The sequence below is a fragment of the Anser cygnoides genome, chromosome 5, assembly GCF_040182565.1.
Source record: "Anser cygnoides isolate HZ-2024a breed goose chromosome 5, Taihu_goose_T2T_genome, whole genome shotgun sequence".
In the NCBI taxonomy this organism is placed as follows: domain Eukaryota; kingdom Metazoa; phylum Chordata; class Aves; order Anseriformes; family Anatidae; genus Anser; species Anser cygnoides.
The window spans coordinates 8,334,027-8,354,510 of NC_089877.1; the positions used below are offsets into that span (position 1 = coordinate 8,334,027).

General features: G+C 39.6%; 1 protein-coding gene and 1 long non-coding RNA gene across 7 annotated transcripts in view; one reads left to right on the plus strand and one right to left on the minus strand.

Annotated features, from left to right (window-relative positions):
- The window catches only part of DNAJC24 (DnaJ heat shock protein family (Hsp40) member C24), a 43,252-nt gene extending 30,840 nt beyond the window's left edge, over positions 1 to 12,412 (minus strand). For 2 of the 4 annotated variants that reach the window (XM_066998242.1, XM_066998243.1), the window contains exons 1-2: positions 12,056 to 12,215; positions 11,020 to 11,157 (exon numbers count right to left, since the gene is read on the minus strand). In XM_066998242.1, the coding sequence (XP_066854343.1) occupies positions 11,020 to 11,127 (108 nt within the window). In that variant the 5' untranslated portion in view covers positions 11,128 to 11,157; positions 12,056 to 12,215. Of the gene's footprint in view, positions 1 to 11,019; positions 11,158 to 12,055; positions 12,219 to 12,263 lie in introns of those variants that run through there. The other 2 variants (XM_066998241.1, XM_066998240.1) reach the window with 2 other exon arrangements.
- The window catches only part of LOC106033968 (uncharacterized), a 51,263-nt gene continuing 43,125 nt past the window's right edge, over positions 12,347 to 20,484 (plus strand). For 2 of the 3 annotated variants that reach the window (XR_007157737.2, XR_010831959.1), the window contains exon 1: positions 12,347 to 12,480. This is a non-coding gene — a long non-coding RNA (uncharacterized lncRNA). Of the gene's footprint in view, positions 12,481 to 12,665; positions 12,781 to 20,484 lie in introns of those variants that run through there. The other variant, XR_010831960.1, reaches the window with a different exon arrangement.

The following is a 20,484-nucleotide window of genomic DNA, read 5'->3' on the forward strand; positions in this document are numbered from 1 at the left end:
CACAGTTCCTCCCATACAGGGTTTCTAAATTGAACTGATGTGATCCTATCCTCTCTTGTACACAAAGACCATAACACACAAAATGCATGTTCAGTGGGCTAAATACGAGTGAGACTCAAATGTTTAATCTGATAAAAAATCAGAAACGTCAGAAACCAGACTTATCAGGATACCCACATAAAGAAGTACAAGAGCATTCATCAGATCAGAGTCCATGCTTGTTTACAAAAATGTATGTGTTAGTAACTGGTAAGTTTCTAGTACAATTCAGCCTTGAAAAGCTTCAAACAGCATGTATTTGAAAATTAAAAAAAAAAAAAAGAGGTGTGGTCTCATGCTAAAACAACAAAAAATTACATCGAAGGTGGTTTTCTTATTTGGGTGACTTTGCAACAAAGCACACTCTGACATGTGAAACTTGTTCATTTCCATGAAAAGAACAATTCCAGGTCTTAAACTTGCTTTCCTTACCCATAATTAATCTTTTCAACATGTTCACTCAATTGGCAGAAGTTAGCAGGGAACATGGAAGCAGCCTGTTTTTTCCACTTGTAAAGAGGAGAAACAAAGTGAAGAGCTCCTTGTGACATTCAATCTTTTCATACAGAAGTGGATTTAAATTCCCCCAAAGGATATCTATCCAAATACAGCTTGACAAAAGAGCAAAGAATTTATCTTCTTGATTCATTACTTCAGTCCATCTCCTCTTTCTTTTTCTTCCCCCAAATACCATCTTTAGGCTTTTTAACAACTTTAGCCATCTCCTACCTGATCTGATTATCCACAGATTCCAGCCTCCACTCCAGGATGACTCTTAGTCCTTGGAAGTGTTCCGCATTTAAAGAAAATATAAGTTTTATTTTCCTCCTAGTTTCTTCTTATGCCTTAACCATTCTATGATATTTTTTCTACTATTGCTCAGTTACCAACCAGATTTTAGAAACTGTATCAGTTTCTTCTTTTTTCCTCCATACAGTCTGCCACAATCAAAAATTGTTATGCAAGTATCAGTCAGAGCTTCCCACGCACAATATGCAACTGCTTCTATGTTTTACAAACATAATCCATCTTTTCCATATTTTCCGGGCAGAGATAACCACTGTTGTATGTAACATCCAACACATCAGCTCTCCAAGTTCACTTGGGACAAAAGAACCATCAGAATAGAAATATTTCAGATAATGGTATTGCTGCTGTGTCTGTTACTGGGAGAAAATACTTGCTGTGAATCAAGGTTTTGTAGCACGTCATCATCAAAAGAACACAAAAGAAGAAGAAGAAAGCTTTTCATAAAATTTTAATTATTCATCACCTAATGACTTATTTTAAAAGAAAACACCCACAAACATCCCAACTGACTTTATTTTAAAAATAAACAGAATTTTTAAAAGCTGCTATTAAATGTACACAGCAATACGTAGCAGTTATGTAGACCACAGAACTGGCATTCACTAATAGCAGTGCAAAGAAAGGATGATACTATCAATCGCATGCTGCCAATTCTTGAAAATTACTGGAGTCCTCAACACTACAATAAAAAAAAATCCATAGAATAAATTGTACCATCCTAGTCTCATTAATTTGCTTCTTTTTTTTTTTTTTTTTTTTAAGGCTAACACACATTTTCTGCTTAAAATATGCTGAATGTATTTTAAACTTCCTTGACCCTCCCTGATTAATCTAAGATTTTCACCATACCATTTTCTTTCACATTTAAATCACATAGGTTGACAACCTCAATTTCTGACTAAGGTGTTGAATGGTTCTATTACTCACTGGAAAATCTTAATCTTCTGTCAAGTTGGGCATGAATTTCAGCTGAGATCCATCTAAAAAAAACGTGAGGAGTTTGCTTTTCCTCCTCTGTACTTAGTTGTTTGCTGCCAGAATCCCCAACTTTTGCATACTTATTTTTTTATATTTAACTGCAGTAATAAGAGGATTGCCATTGTAATTTTCAGTATAGTTTTATAACCATAAGTTTCAACTTCCATGGAAACAGTAACGTTCAATTCAATGCTACTTGTAAAACCCTGTGATTGCAGAGCTGATCTCACACTGAAGAGTATTTCTCATTATAAATTACCTTTTCCTCTACAGTAAGTTATTAAAATGTAAAGGTTGCATCATGTATGACTAGAATCCTTTTCTTGTACAATTGCTTTTTATCATACTACAGAATCACGATACTACCATTTTAACCTTACACTCTCAGTGGCATTAACTACGGGAAGTGGGTCTTCACTTTGTTCGAGGTAATACTCCATGAATCTGCTACTTTACAAAACACTCTAGCTCCTTCTGGAAAAATCAAATAATTGCAGATTTTTGTTTAGAAAACTTACTCATGACAAGATAAATAACCTATTGCATTATCAACCGAAACAGACATTTCTGTAGCAGCAGTACAGAGCCTTAGAAAATCCTAAATAACAAACTCTTACTTCTTTTGCCATCGGCCTCATTCCTCAGCCTCTTGAAAGAGTCTAACCCCACTAGACTGAGAAGAGTTCAATAAAACAGCAAGTCATTACCTCACTTAATGTTCCTATTAAATATTTACATTTCTCATCTTTTTCAGCTCTTGAACAAAATTAATACTAGAAATAATACGTAAAAGTTAGTTTTAGCAAGCAAAAGAGAAAATCAGCTCTGGTTGTATTAATAGAAGCAAAGATGAATTTGGCTAATGAAAGTATAAAAACAAGGACAGGAAACAGAAGCTACAGTTTCCAGAAAGCAGATCTTCAGAAACAGCTTTTCCTTCCCTTTTTTTCTGCTCCTATAGCTCCTTATTGTCCTATGAAGAGCCAGCCAACAGCCTCATAAGCCAGTTAAAAGGCTTTTGGGAACTATACTACAACACAGGAGGAGGTAAGACCAAAAAAAAAAAAAAGCAAAAAATATTGAAGAAAGGAAAGAAATCAAACATTTTAATACTTCCAGGAGTATGAGGGTAAAAATACAAAGGGAATTTTAAAAGCTCCTTATAAATTTCTGACCCCTGCACTCACAATTTACACTGTTAAATGTCACATTAAACAACATTCAGTTGTGGTAAGGGAATATAGTTATTACTAATCTAGTCATGAAATAATGTCACTTACACAAAAGTTCAGGAAACTAGTTTAGGCAAATGCTTCTTTTATGCGAAGCAAAAGGAAAATCTTCTATTGCATTATAAAAAATAAAGTTGCATAAACTACTGAAAAAACTAGCATAAACTTTTCCAGCTGACACGCACTGTAGTGGACGGAGGAAAACCCACAGGATGCTCGCTGAGTAACATCTGGCAGAAGGGCAGGGACAGGCAGTTCGGGGCAGTAGTCTTCAGCTGGCACAGTGACTTGCAAGATGAATACCTTTCTGCAGTCTAAGAAAGTCAACAACTGATACCCAAAACTAAGAACAGCTGAGCACAAAGTGGTTTTTGTTCTCCCTCCCTGAGATGATTGCCAGTAAACAAGTATTCTAAAACAAAGCATACCACTAATTTTTAAATGCATTTGGATTGCCTGGTCTGAAAGAAATCTGATTTAAATATAATGCTGATCACCTAGATTCCAAAATAACTTAATTTCTTAAAGCACTTCAGCTTCAGAACTCACTGTGGAAACTGAGGCTCAACAACCAGATTTTTTTTTTTTAATTTATATATTATTGGACATAAATATCTAAACAAAAGCTTTTGACGTGCAATGCAAGTGTTACAATCATTTTAGCTTTCCCTATCACTAGTAGAAATACAGCAACTCTACTGCCTCAACCTTTAAGATCAGAAGCCACGAAGTATGCTATGATTATTGCTGAAGGCACGTACACTCCTTTATTTCATCAATATCACAGCAGCTTAAATAAAAATTCAATCTTATTTCAAAATTGCATAGCTGGGGTGACCAAACATTTCCAAACCCAATCCAAATAGCCACGTAAAATCTGGCTTGGATTGGATTTACTCACAATGAAAGTTGCCTTCAAGTCATCATACCTGGTCTGATGGCTAATTTGGTGTTAATTAGATTTCTAATTTGAGGTTGGTTGAGTTTGGTAAGTTTCTCCATTTGCAGTATAGAAACAATTTTGACAGTGTACCTCATAACTACTAAAACTAGATTTTAACAGATGACTCAAGGAAACCACATGACAATAGGATCCTCTAGTCACTCAACATAACTTATTATTGATCTTTTTACCATTCGTATTTAATAAGCATTCTATACAGATGATCTCAGTCTTTATACAACATCACCATTTTGGGAAAGAATAGTCAGAGGTATAGATGAAAAGGTAAAATCACCACCTAGAATGGAAGAGCAGCTGTAAAGGAATAATCCAACATTTGCATTACTTAGGTTTCAATACCAATATTTACCAGAGATATATTGAGAGAATCCTACCAAACCTGTATTTTGCATTGCTTTTCTGGAGCAGTAGGAACTATTACTGGATTGCTGGCAAGAAGGTAGGTACCTCTTAAAAGAAGAGCTCTTGTTCAGCCTCTCCTTAAAACATGTACCTAGTTAACATTTAATGTTTCTCTTTATGTCAAGAAAAGAAAAAAAAATTAGCTAAGATGCTGCTCAGAAAAGCTGTTCATCTTCACCTTCCTTGACCATGGACATTCTTAGGTGATAAATCCAACCAATACAAACTGAATTTTCTGGTTAATGGTAATTTATTGGGATTAACAACGAAGGGCAGGTTTTTTTTAAATATCAAACTATTGATTTTTCAGCTTTGAAACGTTACTTCAACATAGTGAAAAATACAGTAAATGACTGAGATTGGTTACATAAATGACTAACAAGACTATAGCAAAAAAGCACGCCCTGGACTTTCTTACCATAATAATGCTAGCTATCCACAAAACATCGCATAAAAGGTAGAAAGTATAGAATTCACTTCTGCATCAAATCAGTTCAAATGAGTTCATGACTGCTGACCATTCGAGATTTATGAGAGGTGAGAAAGCAGACATGATCAACCAAGGCAAGGAGAAGTCAAAACATGGAAGGGTGGGGGAGTTCTTAAAACATTCAGGTCTTCTAATGCACTTTGCACACTGTACCTGCACTTAGAATAGAACAGTTCAATTCAAATGGACCTTCAAAGACCACCTTGTCCAACTGGCTGACCACAAGTTCAAGCATTTTACTGAGGGCATTATCCAAGAGCCTCCTGAACACTGGCAGGCCTGGGGCATCAATCACCTCGTTAGGAAGCTTGTCCCAGTGTTTGACCACCCTCACAGCAAAGACATTGTTCCTCATGCCCGGTCTGGCCCTCCCCTGGCACAGTTTTGTGCTGTTCCCCCGTGTCCTGTCATCAGTTAGCGGAGGAAGAGACCAGCATCTCTTTTTCCATTTCTCTTCCTCAGGCAGTTGCAGAGAGCAACAAGGTCACCTCTTGGCCTCCTCTTCTCCAGACGAGATAAACCAAACATCTTCAGCCTCTCCCCACAAGAAATGCCTTCCAACCCTTCTACCAGCTTTGTTGCCGTCCCCGGATGCTCTCAAGGTCCTTAACATCCGTTTAACATTGTGCAGCCCAGAACTACACACAGTATTCAAGGTGAGACCACACCGATGCTAAATATAGTGGGAGGATCACTTTTTGAGTGTGTGGCTAGGCTGTGTTTAATGCATCCCAGAGTGCAGTTTGCCCTCTTGGCTGCTTTCTGACTTTAAAGTGTTTAAAGCGTTTAAAGCTGAAGGAAAAAGTGAACGTGCTGCTTTTATAAATTTCCATAATAGTTACGTTACATATTTGAAACTTAAGGCAAAGGTGCACACAGGTTATTTAAATAAATCTAAAAAAAAGAGACCTAAGTCCTATATCATACTAATGTTTAAACGTTTAAAGTCCTGTATCATACTATAAATATTTATTTTTGTTTCTGGTTATTGACCAGAAATCACAAATTCACAAGGTGTGTGTTAGGTATTATCTAAACTATTTCAATAGCAATCTGGGAAATATCAGACCATTAAAAAAAGTACTAATCACTTTTTCAGCTTCAACACAAGTATGGTCAATTTCATTTAATAGCAATAAGAAATCCTTAAATAAACACTGTTATTGCAAGGTGATGGATTCTACTATTAGCATTTATTATCCTTCAAACTCATGTTCTGGGATTATAGCTTCTTTAAATAATCGACCCAGTACTTAAAATTTCAAAAGTAGGCACTTAAATACTTTGATTTGAAAATGCTGAATATCTCGAGGTGCTCTCGACTGTGGATGCTCATGTTTCAGAGTAATCAGAACATTTACTGATGTGAAAAACATCATGCCAGCCTTTTTAGCTCCGTTCTTTGTGCTTTAAACAGAATCTTTTTCTATATAATTTTTATTTTTGATTTCTCACTTAGGAAATGAGATAAAGAGTACACATTGTAATACAACACTATTTCAGTGTGTGTTCATAATTGCTCATAGAATACTTGCAAATATTAAGTAAAGAAACATCTTGATGGAATTTAATATTTGCTCTTAAGATTTTGTTTTTAATCAGAACTTTAATTTTATAGTTTCTCAGGACACAGTGAACATTTATAAATATGGAACACCTAAGCAAACACTTTTAACTGGTGATTTCTGGAACACTGAGATCCCGTTATATATATGTATATGTATTTATATATAAAAACTATTAAAACATTTCTTCAAATCCCATCTCGAAAACACACCCACTTATATTTCATTAAGATCATAAATACTAAATCAGATGTAAAGAACAGCTCAAAATGAAACTTCCCAGAGAGCCAAAAATACATTCCTTCGCACCAAACTTCGTGGCATACCTTTCTGTTTATACTCTCAAATTACAAAAATCTATTTTCTGTAACTTAGCTGAACAAGCACAAGGATCTGTGAAGTATCTCTAACAAGCGTGCTGCTAATCCAAACAAATAATGACAAACCTGCAAAGGCTATTAAGAAAATAGTACACATGCTGTGTAATTTTCATTATGAAAAGTATTGTTTTGAGACTTCTAATAAAAATGAAAACATTTTGAGGTTTGTAAGACTCAGATTCTCAGCTTAAACTCAGCATGAAAAGTTCCTCAGTAGGCACGTCATTTTCAGAATAACACTGAATTTAGTTTGTGACAAACTTTAAGACAATAATTATGCAAGTAGCTTTTCAACTTATACATATGACATCCTCTGCATTTCTTGTGATTGCAAAATTTAGATGTGTACATAGATCTGATATAATACAAAAGATTTTTATCTCTCCAGAGATAGCTGTCTTTCCTCTACACAAACTCAATGAAAATCTCTTCTTGAAATTATTTTGCTTCATTAAATTAAATTTCTATTAACATCCTTTTTTATTGTTGCTGACAGTCATTCTCACCTATGCTTAATGCTCTTTGTTTTAAAATTTTCTACTCCTTCAAACAGATTAAGGGATCATCTTAACACTTTGTATTTATATACACACACATCACCCCTTCTGATAAACAGATAATCTTTGTAACACTGTGTTAAATGGCACATTTTATTTCCTTTCCATATTAAAAATAAGCGCTTCCTGCATACTCCCTGCTCAAATTACATGGATTTTCTTTAAGATTAGGGCATACGTTGTAACAGCAGCATATAATTTTCCTGCACAATAATTTTTTTTCCAGTTGAAAGGTATCCTATAATATCATCAGCATCAACAGGAACAGACACCTGATTTTCAGCTAGACAAAGCTTATGTGTTCGGTGACTTTATTCCCTGTGAAAAGCAGCTTTCAGATACGAAGCACCAACATGAAAATCTGAAAACAATCTAGCAACTCATTCTTTGACCAGAAAATGCTAGACCAAAATGAGATGGGAAAAAAAAGGTATCATTAATAAGATTGTGTATTTTCTGATATTTGTTAATCTAACTTTATCCTCTGCTAATTTCACGCACACTCAGAAATGGAACATAGGCATTGCCCTTCCTGAAGGCTGTATGGATTCCCTGAAATGGTAAGTAAATGCATTCACTCAAGTAGAGTGCATATGCACAGTTTCATTTGTTATAGGTTATTAACCAATTCCATCATCAACTCGTTACAATTGATAAAAACAAGTTATGTTTCCAAAAGTAACCATTTTAAAGAGAATTTGTGCTCACAAAACAGTTCTTACAAACTTGAAATTCAACCATTTTTACTTGCTTACTACTTTGTATATTAAGGTCACTCCTGAGATGTAACTGCAAATGTAGTTATCTTTTGGATGACATATGGCAAGATCTCCAACTCTTTGTAGCTCTGGAAAGTTACATCTGCCTGTTCATTCAAGATGCTAAGCATACATGTGTTGACAAACACAGAAAATAGCAGATGGCAAAAAGCAAATGCTCAATGTGAAGCAGTGGGGATCATCTGAAGAAAGATTAGACTCCGACATTTGCCATTTTATTTTTAAACATAATTCTACTGTTAAAATAAAATTCCACCATTTATTATCCTTGATGCTACTGAACATCTGTGACCAGAATACTCCCCACAACAGAACGAATGTTATATTAACTGCAATTAGTATATGAGATGTTACTTGCTTTATGAACTTTTGGATTTTAACATAATTAGCACAGTACAATTAGGTTAACTTCTGCTGCTACACATAAGCCAGAAAGCTTTCTGCACTGACCAGATAATTTATCACAAAATCTTTAAGCAAACCGTACACAGCAGCGCTCATCACTCACCCCGGCTTTCTAAGCTGGAATTACTCTGCTAAGCCTACCTGCTCTGCTCTCACCACCATACATAAAAATGTCTGGAGCACCTGCACATAGACCTGTCCTCTGCCCCCACCAATACTCCTACCTCCAGTAGCAGCTTTAGAAAAGAGTAAATGACCATTTTGTGAGTCAGAGGTGTGCAGCCACTAAGAGCTCCAAGTACAAGCTTTGCTAGAGCTTTACTAGACAGGATGTATGCTATCAACAACTGAGAAGCAACAGATCTGCCTTGAAGAAAACACCTACAAGTCAGGAGCAGCACAGCTTTTTAGTCAGAAAAACAGATCCATCATTGACAGTGAAAAAATTTTGAGCCAAGCAATGTAAGAGAAAAAAAAAAGATCTTTTTCTCTAATATTCCCCAACAACTTTTCAAAGAGCACTGGCCATTTAGTTTGGAAATCCACAGATTTTAAAGAAAAGCTTGTAGATTAATCTTTCAATCTTCTAGAGATACAGGCAGTTGTAGTTGCAAATAGAGTGTCATAAACACCAAGAGTTCTCACTTCATAGGCTTCCACTAACTACATGATAGTATAGCGATGTAACACTGAGAGTCAGTTTCACATGAGAAAAGACATACATAGTTTCAGTTCTGCTCTACTTGGTGGCAAACAACTCTGAACAACACTTCATGTACAATTTTAATATCATTATTACATACATTCACAGTTAAAGAAATACATTAATTCCATTACAATATTCATCTGAAGTTAACCAACTATCTGAACAGAAAATGTATTTTACGCTGTGGTTCCCACTATTGCTTTCATCAAGGACAAAGAGACTAATACTAATAATTTGTTCACATTTTACCAGTAACTCCATAGAACATTAGGAGGTCTGAAAAAACAACTTAGTTCTACTCGTGGCTGAAACTGAAGCTTCCAAAGCACTCTACTACATTGATTTTTCTAACATTTGATAGTGAGTACCTCTATCTGCCTGCACACATTTTGTGATATTTAGAAACCTAGGACTCTAAGTACACAGATCAGTTTCAAAGTTCACAAAGAAGTAAGTCAGTATGAGTAACTGAGAAAGAATAGATGTACAGCAAGATTATTCAAGCAATTCATCTAAGAATAACAGTATCAAAATGTGTTCATTTGGAACACATTTCCCATCGGTGAAACGACCTTTAAATACAGTTTTCACAGGGGCTAAATAAAGATAAATAAAAAGCACAAATTTATTTAAACTTTGCCAATTCAGGGGAGACCGAGTTCTGTTATTCTCTTTAGCTCACTTAAAAAGCCCAGCTTCCTACCACACTCATTCTGACACATCAAACCAAGCATGATTAGGCATGCATATGCACTTTAAAGCCTTGACAATACTAATAGTCTAGTTAGCAGCTACCTAAAGGAATATTAAAAAAGTGTGTTCTGCTCACCTTCTTTCTTCTCTACCAGGTTGCCAGTTTTCATTAAGCTTAGGAATTTAATTATCTCAGGACTTCTGTTTGTCTATCAAGTTTAGTTAAAAATTGTCAACAGTATCAAAAATGCATGCCTAATCTTGCTCTTAAAGGCAAATTCAATCATCTCTGGAGCAAAAAGCTCATGAAAGACAGAAAAAGTTCATTCGAGAAACAGTAAAACAGAGGAACCAAGAATAATATGAAGTAATCTTGTAGGGCTCTTAGATTCCTATACATGAAAACCGAGAGGACAGCAAAAATGAAACGAATTCACAGTATACAAAGTCTTAATGCATGACCAAAACCATGACTCTACAAAAATGCACCAGAAGCATTCAAAGAAAACCTAAATTGATATTCATGTATTTTCCTCCTATACATTTTCTATTCCATTACTGAAGACTATCAGAAAAAATGTTTTTGCTCTTTGAACCTGTCTTTTATATATTCAAGGTTTTCATTCGGGACACTGTAACTACAGGTGTGACAGCCATACCTGTAGTATGATAAGTACCTATTAGCACATTTCATGACTATGTGCTACGAACAATGACTTTTTTTTTGACTTGCACATCCAATTATATAGCATTGGATGAATGAGTATTTGACTTAGCTCATTCATGACTGTTTAGGAAAGCTGGAAGACATGTCAGAGTTTTGGAAACTGAGCATCTCAACCTCTGTTTGTGACTTAAATTCTGGATATTTATTAAACCATCCTCGGTGAACCAGTATTATAAACTCACTCCGATTAACCACATTTATACAAAAAAAAATAAAAACAAAGCCTACAATTATTATTTTATGGTTTCTGAAATTCATTTTTGTACATCTCAAATAATAAAAACATACTTACTAACAAAGCAAGTCTTTGGTACTTCCGTTTTAGTTCTCCTGGACTGTCTGATGGCTTTGCACCCAGGATTTTATACCAGTCCTTTTGTGTTATCCTTTCAAAGGCCATGCTTATGGCTTTGAAACTATTTTCTTAGTGCTGTATAAAAACAAATAAATAAAATTACAGTTTGAAAAAGAAAATTAGAAAAACAAGAATGAGAAAATATAACAAGTTACGTGACCATGAAACAGATTACAGCTCTCAAGCACATCTACCACCTTATCTGAAAATCTGCAGTGCAAAAGCCATCTTACTAGTTCACGTGGCCCATTCCATCCCACAGGGTACATGTCATATGGAAAGTGGTTTAAATTACGCTGAGTTTTCTGTCCTAGTTCTAAGTATATCATGTTTTTAGAAGTTGTCCACAGACTCTTTTAGAATTGATTGAACTGCAAGATTAGAGTTCAATCTTGCAGTTTAAGCGTCCTAACTACTTTGAACCTATCCGTGTTTCAGGTACCATACACTTCGTATTTTTAAATAATGCTGTAATTAATATATTGAAGAGTAAAGTACAGAAGAGTGAGCCGTTTGTCAATCCTGGAACGAGATACATGCAAGATAAAAACATCTATGTCACATTTTGCACCAAGATGTTCACAGTACGGCCCCTCCTTCATCCTGCTGCGTCAAAAGACAACTTTTTTTTAGTAACAAAGTAGAAAACGTATAAAAATTAACAAACAAAAAGCCCAACACACAGAGAACGAGAGGATATCAAGCTGGACCAGGTCCCTAAACAAAACATCTCTAATTGGGCTTTTCTTTTTTTCTTTTAAGAAAGAAAAATACTCTTTTTTTTTTTCTTTTTTTTCTTTTTTTCCTCCTGCACTGCCGCTCCCCTAAACACCCTCCGGAGCCTCCCACCACGCCTCAGCCCTGCTCTCGCCGGGAGAAAGGCGCACGTTCGCCAGGCCCCGGCCCCGAGCAGCGCCTCCCTGCCGGGCAGCCCCGCTCCCCCTCTCCCCGCCCCCCGGGCCCCCCACAACACCTTTAGGAACGCGGGGCCGGGCTCTGCAGGTCGCACGGAGCCGGCCCCCAGCAGACGGCCGAGCCCTGCCGGAGCCTCCCCCCCCCACCGCCGCCGCCTCAGCGCAGCCGGGCGCCGAGGACCCGGCGCGGCCGTTGGGCACCAACGGACGGCGGCGCGAGACCCCCGCCCCCTCAGCGCCCGCCCGCCCGCCGCGCCGCGCGCTCACCTGCCCCGCGCCTCCGGCCCCTCCGCGCCGGCTGCCGGTGCCCGGCGCCGCTCGCCCGTCAGGAAACAGCTCCCGAGCGCGGCGGGGACGGCGCGGCGGGGCCCGCCTCGCCTTGTTTCCGCCCGGACACCGGCGGCGTAGGCACCGGCAGGAAGCGGAGCTCAGGCCGGGCCCGACGCTGTCTCCATGGCGACGCTGGCGCTGCGCGGCGGGCTCAGTAAGTAGCGGCCCCGGCCGCCCCCCAGCGCCCGGCCCCGGCCCCGCGGGGGTGCCGGCTGCGAGCGGCCCCCGTGCCCGCCTCGCCACCGCTGTCCCCTCAGGAGCGCGCCCCGGGCGCCCGTTGCCTTCCCGCCGCCCTTGCCCCTGCCTCACGGGCTGCCTGTGGGCGCAGCGGGTGTCCTTGTGGGAAGTGCCTGCCCCAACGGGAGGGATGAAGGTCCTCCGTCGGTGAAAAAATTCGTCTCGGAAACGTAACCTTAACGACGCGAAGATGTTACCTCGTCTGTAAAAAGCTTAGGTGGAAGCTGTAGCCGTAGTGTTTGTACGCCCTGCTAGCCCTGGTTAGCAAAATACCTAAATATTGGCACAAACTCAGCTCACCTGATACCTTTTATATGCATGGCGTACTTCTTTGACAAAATTTTTCTTCGCGGTATTAAAACTAAAGCAACCTTTTGTCACTTTGCCCCTCTCGATGTTATGTTTTGAGGTGTTGTGAGGGTTGGTCTTTGCTGATCATCCTGTCTGGTCTTAATGACTTTTGAAGCTCTTAACTAGTCTCCAGACGATTTGCTAATCTTTTATTGCTACAGATATCCAAATTCAGTTACTCCAAGATCTGTTAAAATCAAATTGGTATTGAGGAGAGAGCAGGGCCAAACTCCTACCTGTTCCTTTTGGTAGCTACCACCTGGTAAGCGTGCATATAGCTAAACCCAGCCATAGGTTTTGCTGATTTTTTTCCCTCTTCTGTTGACAAAACAAAGCCAAGTAAGTGACATGGTAAGTGTGAGAAACTTACCCTGAAAGCCTGGGATGAAAGCAAATGGACATGGAAATTATGCAGAAGGTCTGGGACTGCTGTCCCAGAATTTGAAGGTACAGGAGATACAGGACCCAAGTCTGTAGGATGGCAGGCTTCTTTTGTTGCTTACATACGTTAAATTATTATGCAAGGAGATATTAATCTATTAATTAATCTATTCATTTCACTGGAGTGGGAGGCCTAAATGTCGTTAGTTTTCTTCTCTTGTTTATTGTTAGGTAATATATGTGTAGGTTCTTTTTTTAAAAACATTTTTTAGAATATTTAACATTTTAATAGATGCTTTTTTTCAAACTGACATACAGTATTGTCCTTTGTAGTGATAGCAGTACAGAGGAATATTTTTTTTAAGAAATTAACTGCACTACCAATATAATAAAAGATGAGGGCCTAATAAATTCATCATAAAATGATGAATGGGCCCCTTCTTACCTAATTCTTGTCAGAAACAGCTGAAACATCCAGACTTGTTGAATTTTTTTTTTTATTTTTTATTTTTTTACTTTCTGACGACAATTGGTATTTTCCAAGATGTTGTACAGACTATTAAAGCAGGTTTTTTTGGCTTTTTTGTTTGCATTGGTTTTATATTGCTATATATGTGTACAAAAGAAATGCATGTAAAAAAGAACAAGTTATATGAAAATCAGAAGGCAGGTTTGTCCCAGTCGACTGGCGGCTAGCAAATGTGACGCCCATCTACAAGAGGGGCCGGAGGGTAGACCCGGGGAAGTATAGGCCTGTTAGTTTGACCTCAGGGCCAGGGAAGCTCATGGAGCAGATTATCTTGAGTGTCATCACGCGGCACTTGCAGGGCAACCAGGCAATCAGGCCCAGTCAGCATGGGTTTATGAAAGGTAGGTCCTGCTTGACGAACCTGATCTCCTTCTATGACCAAGTGACATGCTTGGTGGATGAGGGAAAGGCTGTGGATGTGGTCTACCTTGACTTCAGTAAGGCTTTTGACACCGTTTCCCACAACATTCTCCTCAAGAAACTGGCTGCTCATGGCTTGGACTGGCGTACGCTTTGTTGGGTTAAAAACTGGCTGGATAGCCGGGCCCAAAGAGTTGTGGTGAATGGAGCCAAATCCAGTTGGAGGCCGGTCACCAGTGGAGTCCCCCAGGGCTCGGTACTGGGGCCGGTCCTCTTTAATATCTTTATCGATGACCTGGATGAGGGGATCGAGTGCACCCTCAGTAAGTTTGCAGATGACACCAAGTTAGGTGCGTGTGTCGACCTGCTCGAGGGCAGGAAGGCTCTGCAGGAGGATCTGGATAGGCTGGACTGATGGGCTGAGGTCAACTGCATGAAGTTCAACAAGGCCAAGTGCGGGGTCCTGCACCTGGGGCACAACAACCCCAAGCAGAGCTACAGGCTGGGAGATGAGTGGTTGGAAAGCTGCCTGGCAGAGAAGGACCTGGGAGTACTGGTTGATAGTCGGCTGAATATGAGCCAGCAGTGTGCTCAGGTGGCCAAGAAGGCCAACAGCATCCTGGCTTGCATAAGAAGCAGTGTGGCCAGCAGGGCTAGGGAAGTGATTGTCCCCCTGTACTCGGCTCTGGTGAGGCCGCACCTCGAGTACTGTGTTCAGTTTTGGGCCCCTCGCTACAAGAAGGACATGGAGGTGCTCGAGAGAGTCCAGAGAAGGGCAATGAGGCTGGTGAGGGGTCTGGAGAACAAGTCTTATGAGGAGTGGCTGAGGGAGCTGGGGTTGTTCAGCCTGGAGAAGAGGAGGCTCAGGGGCGACCTTATCGCTCTCTACAGGTACCTCAAAGGAGGCTGTAGCGAGGTGGGGGTTGGTCTGTTCTCCCACGTGCCTGGTGACAGGACAAGGGGGAATGGGCTAAAGTTGCGCCAGGGGAGGTTTAGGTTGGATGTTAGGAAGAATTTCTTTACCGAAAGGGTTGTTAGGCATTGGAATGGGCTGCCCAGGGAGGTGGTTGAGTCGCCATCCCTGGAGGTCTTTAAAAGACGTTTAGATGTAGCCCTTCGTGATATGGTTTAGTGGAGGACTTGTTAGTGTTAGGGCAGAGGTTGGACTCGGTGATCTTAGAGGTCTCTTCCAACCTAGACGATTCTGTGATTCTGTGATTCTGTTTTTCTAAAATTATTTTCCATATAGAACACTTCTTTTGCCTTACACAGTGGTGCTTTAGCATCCAACACGTACTAACACAAACAAGCACTGAGTATATCTTTGTTTTTTGTCAAACATACATGATAGAGTATGTTAAAGTCTTGCACAGATAGATGGTTTCCCTTAAGAAACTTTTTTAGTTGTTCTTTATTTTTTCCAAATTTTTGTATGGCAATTAATAAGTGCAATTAACTAATATGGCAGCTAATGATACAACATTTCCCACTGGGGTCTTGCCGATGGCCTAATGTTTTCATTCTGACCAGCTGAGTACATTCAGAAGATTTATTTATTTATTTATTTTTCCAAATGAAGTTTTCTGTCAAGGGCTATGGTAGGCAGCTGACTCAAATGAACAGGCTAAGCGAAGATTCCAAATTCTGTCTCTTGGAAATGATTGTTTCGTCTGTGAGAGAGAAAATAATTTGTTCAACTTTGGTAATGCTAGGCTTCTTTCGTAATCTTGATATTAAAAATCATTGGAAGAAGGTCAATGTATTGATCCAAAACGGATCAATCAGGAGAGCTGAATGTTAAGTTCTTCTAGAATTTGTTTTAATTGGGTCAGATTTGTCAACAGGAAAAAGAAAAACAAAGTTCTGTCTCCTGGGAGATGTGGATATGATAGACTAAATGTCATAATGATGTGAACAAATGAGATGTAACATGCACTGAAAATATATGTTTTCCATTAAATTTCCACAAAAATGATTGAAAATGTCTTGGGAATTATTTAAGCAATTTACAATATTGTTTAAAAAGGTACATCTGGGCACACTGAGTACAGTCTTTTGTCGTTCATTAGCCATGTATTTAATGAGGGTTTTTTTAAGTGATAGATAGTTAAGGTAACAGACGAGTGACAGATTGTTTGTCTTTAACGATTTCCCTATTTCAGGCCCATTACAAAGCAATTAGAAATCTGACAGCATTTTTACTCTGCATTACTGATCATCTAAAGTGATGAGAAATGAGAGGTGATGAATATTAATTGTATATTTTCATATAATTATCATAAATTATTACCTTGTCTAGTGTGCTGCAGGTGGAGTAAACAATGGATGAAAATTCAGTCAAGTTTGATAATTTGAACGATTTTATGACTTAGATTTTAGTTTTTGTCTTTAAAGTGTGGTGTCAATCAGTTTAAACCAGGCACTGTTACTGAGGGAAAGACAAAGATACCTTTCTTTCCTTTGCTAACATGGTCAGCATGGCGTTTACATGTCCTGTGCCCTGTTCCAAATTATTTGACTTTTTTAGCCTGCCCCACTTACACTGGAGCTTTATCTATGCCTAACATTTTCCATAAATATTTATTTAATGTTCGACTATTAAAATGATATTAAAAGCCATGCACTTGACTGAACCAAGAACCAGCTATTTTCATCTTTTATCACTCACTTGGTGAATATCCCTTGTAATGTGTCACTTGTTTGCACTGTGCTTTTTGTCTTAGTGGACCTCAGCCTCCATCTCATTCCAAAAATGCGAAGTGTTCATGTGACTTGTTTGTTCAAAGTATAGACTTTTATTCAAATTTTGCTCTGAGGATTAAACCATCATTCCATAGTAAACTGACATTACAGAATCTTTCTTGCTTCTACACGTTAATGAGACTTCATAACACCCTTACATCACTCGTCTCAAAGGTTTAAAGGTCGTCACTGCTTTCTTTTTAGACGGGGAGAAAGGAGGCACAAAGCTTGAAGTGTGAAAGTAACAATGAATTTTTGTGTTCTGTTTTGGAATAAAAAGCTCCTATAGCTTATAGTACTTATCTTTATACTGTATCTCATATGTTCAGTGCAATTTCAATTGCAATTAATGGAAAAACTAAAAGAACAGATCATAGATGTTCCAGATCAGCTATCTAGAAAGCATGGCTACTAGTTGGTTTTCTTGGGAGATTTTTGTTGATATGACTTATTCAATATCACTTTAGAATTTTGAGGCAAAGACAAGAATGATATCCTTTTTATCCAGGGCAGCAGACTTTAGGCAGTGAGATAACTCTCTCTTTTCCTGCATCTCCCTGCATGTTTCTGGCTCATTGAAATGAGTGAATTGGAGAATTCACACACAAAATAAAAGGGATTATACAACTAAGTCTGTCAGAATCTGTGTACCTAAGAATGTCGGATAAGAACTGCACGTGCACAGTTATATTTTTATTGTTCTCAACTCTGCAAACTTGATAATTTAAACAAATTGTATTTGAAAAATTATATCAGCGTTACTAGTGTGATATTCTAGCTTCCCAAATTGCTGTATTACTAAGTAAGAATATGAACTGGATTGTTATCTTGTGGTGACAAACCTCACAAGAAGCTACTGTCTTAATTGGTTTGGTCTGTGAGCATAAGAACATAAGAGTTGCCAAACTGGGTTAAACCAAACACCTACTTTGGTTAAACCAGGCGCTGTCTCTGACAGTGGCATGCCTGTGGTGGATCAAAAAGGTAGAGCAGCAGTCCAGAGAATTCCTTCACATGTTAAATCCCTCAGTATATGATTTTTTTATATTAAAAAATTATTCCGTGGGCCAACAATATGTAGTTATTAGTGGCCTACAGGAATTAAGGGTCTAGTTCATCCCTCAACTAACATTGCTTGGTTAGACATTGTCAGTGTGGTATATTCAAACCTCTGTCTTCATCATGGGCTTCATTTTAGACACTGTCATGCTGTAAAAGGCCTAATTCCAGTACTGATTGTCTGCAAATGGGAAAGATAGCATGGCTAGACTGGACAAATACAATGGTGTCCTTGCTGTTGAGGCTTCATGTTCATTTTAATCTGTTATATGTAGCCAAGGTCTAACTTCGTTCAAGTTTAAATTGCACATACCGAAAAATCTTTTTTATCCCCCACATTTGTGTGCCAGTAAGTGGCGTCGTAAATGTTTTTGTAGTCTGTCATTTTAATCCCATTTAGGTCATGGGGGCTCAGTAGAATTACTTAATGAAGAACTGCATCATGCCCCTTGCGATTCTAGGACAGGCATACTTCTCTGTGGTACGCATTGCTCTCCGTATCCTTCTGCAACTTGGACAGGAAAGAGAGCCATTCTGTGCCTTTCCTTTTTTCATGGCTGATACAGAACAGTTTTAACACTCATCTGCTCTCAGTATTAGAATTGCAGTTATGCCCGGTTTGCATGTGCATATTTCAAATAGAAGGACCCCTTTTCTGTTGTCCCTCTTGTACGTATGTTCGTGTTCTGCTTAATCACATGCTGCTAACCATGTACATAAAGCCACACATTATATCATTATTTCTTCTTTTTTAAAAATTCCAATAATGAAAAGACTAAGATTCTTTTTGTTGCTATAACTTGATTTTTGTTGATATGCTTAAAACAAATGTTCAGAGGTTTGAAGAGCCTTACCAGTAACAGGCATGTTTAATGTCATGTTGGTTACTTGCTAATGCAAATTGCAGTACATCTAAAGGCAACGGAGGAACAACTGTGGTGTCTATAGTGCTTGCAAACATGACAGATCGACAGTATTTCACAGTTTATGTTAACAATAGTTTCTTGAGAAATGTAATTATCAAATGAAATATTTAGCTTTGGTATTTAGATTATTCATTTTATTTTAATTGGCTTTTTCCGAGATAATTGGGTACGTTTCCACATATTTGTTGAAAAGGGGCACAGGGCTAATTAGCTCTTTGATTATATAGCTTATCACAGAATCACAGAATCGTCTAGGTTGGAAGAGACCTTCAAGATCACCCAGTCCAACCTCTGACCTAACACTGACAAGTCCTCCACTAAACCATATCACTAAGCTCTACATCTAAACATCTCTTAAAGACCTCCAGGGATGGTGACTCAACCACTTCCCTGGGCAGCCCATTCCAATGCCTAACAACCCTTTCAGTAAAGAAGTTCTTCCTAACATCCAACCTAAACCTCCCCTGGTGCAACTTTAGCCCATTCCCCCTCGTCCTGTCACCAGGCACGTGGGAGAACAGACCAACCCCACCTCGCTACAGCCTCCTTTAAGGTACCTATAGAGAGCAATGAGGTCGCCCCTGAGCCTCCTCCAGGCTGAACAACCCCAGCTCCCTCAGCCGATCCTTGTACGACTTGTTCTCCAGACCCCTCACCAGCTTCGTTGCCCTTCTCTGGACTCTCTCGAGCACCTCCATGTCCTTCTTGTAGCGAGGGGCCCAAAACTGAACACAGTACTCGAGGTGCGGCCTCACCAGAGCCGAGTAAAGGGGGACAATCACTTCCCTAGCCCTGCTGGCCACACTGCTTCTTACGCAAGCCAGGATGCTGTTGGCCTTCTTGGCCACCTGAGCACACTGCTGGCTCATATTCAGCCGACTATCAACCAGTACTCCCAGGTCCTTCTCTGCCAGGAAGCTTTCCAACCACTCATCTCCCAGCCTGTAGCGCTGCTTGGGGTTGTTACGCCCCAGGTGCAGGACCCGGCACTTGGCCTTGTTGAACTTCATACGGTTGGCCTCAGCCCATCAGTCCAGCCTATCCAGATCCTCCTGCAGAGCCTTCCTACCCTTGAGCAGATCAACACACGCACCTAACTTGGTGTCATCTGCAAACTTACTGAGGGTGCACTCAGTCCCCTCATCCAGATCATTGATAAAGATATTAAAGAGGACGGGCCCCAGCACTGAGCCCTGGGGGACTCCACTAGTGACCGGCCTCCGACTGGATTTGGCTCCATTCACCACAACTCTTTGGGCCCGGCCATCCAGCCAGTTTTTAACCCAACGAAGCGTACGCCAGTCCAAGCCACGAGCAGCCAGTTTTTTGAGGAGAATGTTGTGGGAAACGGTGTCAAAAGCCTTACTGAAGTCAAGGTAGACCACATCCACAGCCTTTCCCTCATCCACTAAGCGTGTCACTTTGTCATAGAAGGAGATCAGGTTCGTCAAGCAGGACCTGCCCTTCATAAACCCATGCTGATTGGGCCTGATCGCCTGGTTGCCCTTGAAGTGCCGCATGATGACACTCAAGATAATCTGCTCCATGAGCTTCCCTGGCACTGAGGTCAAAC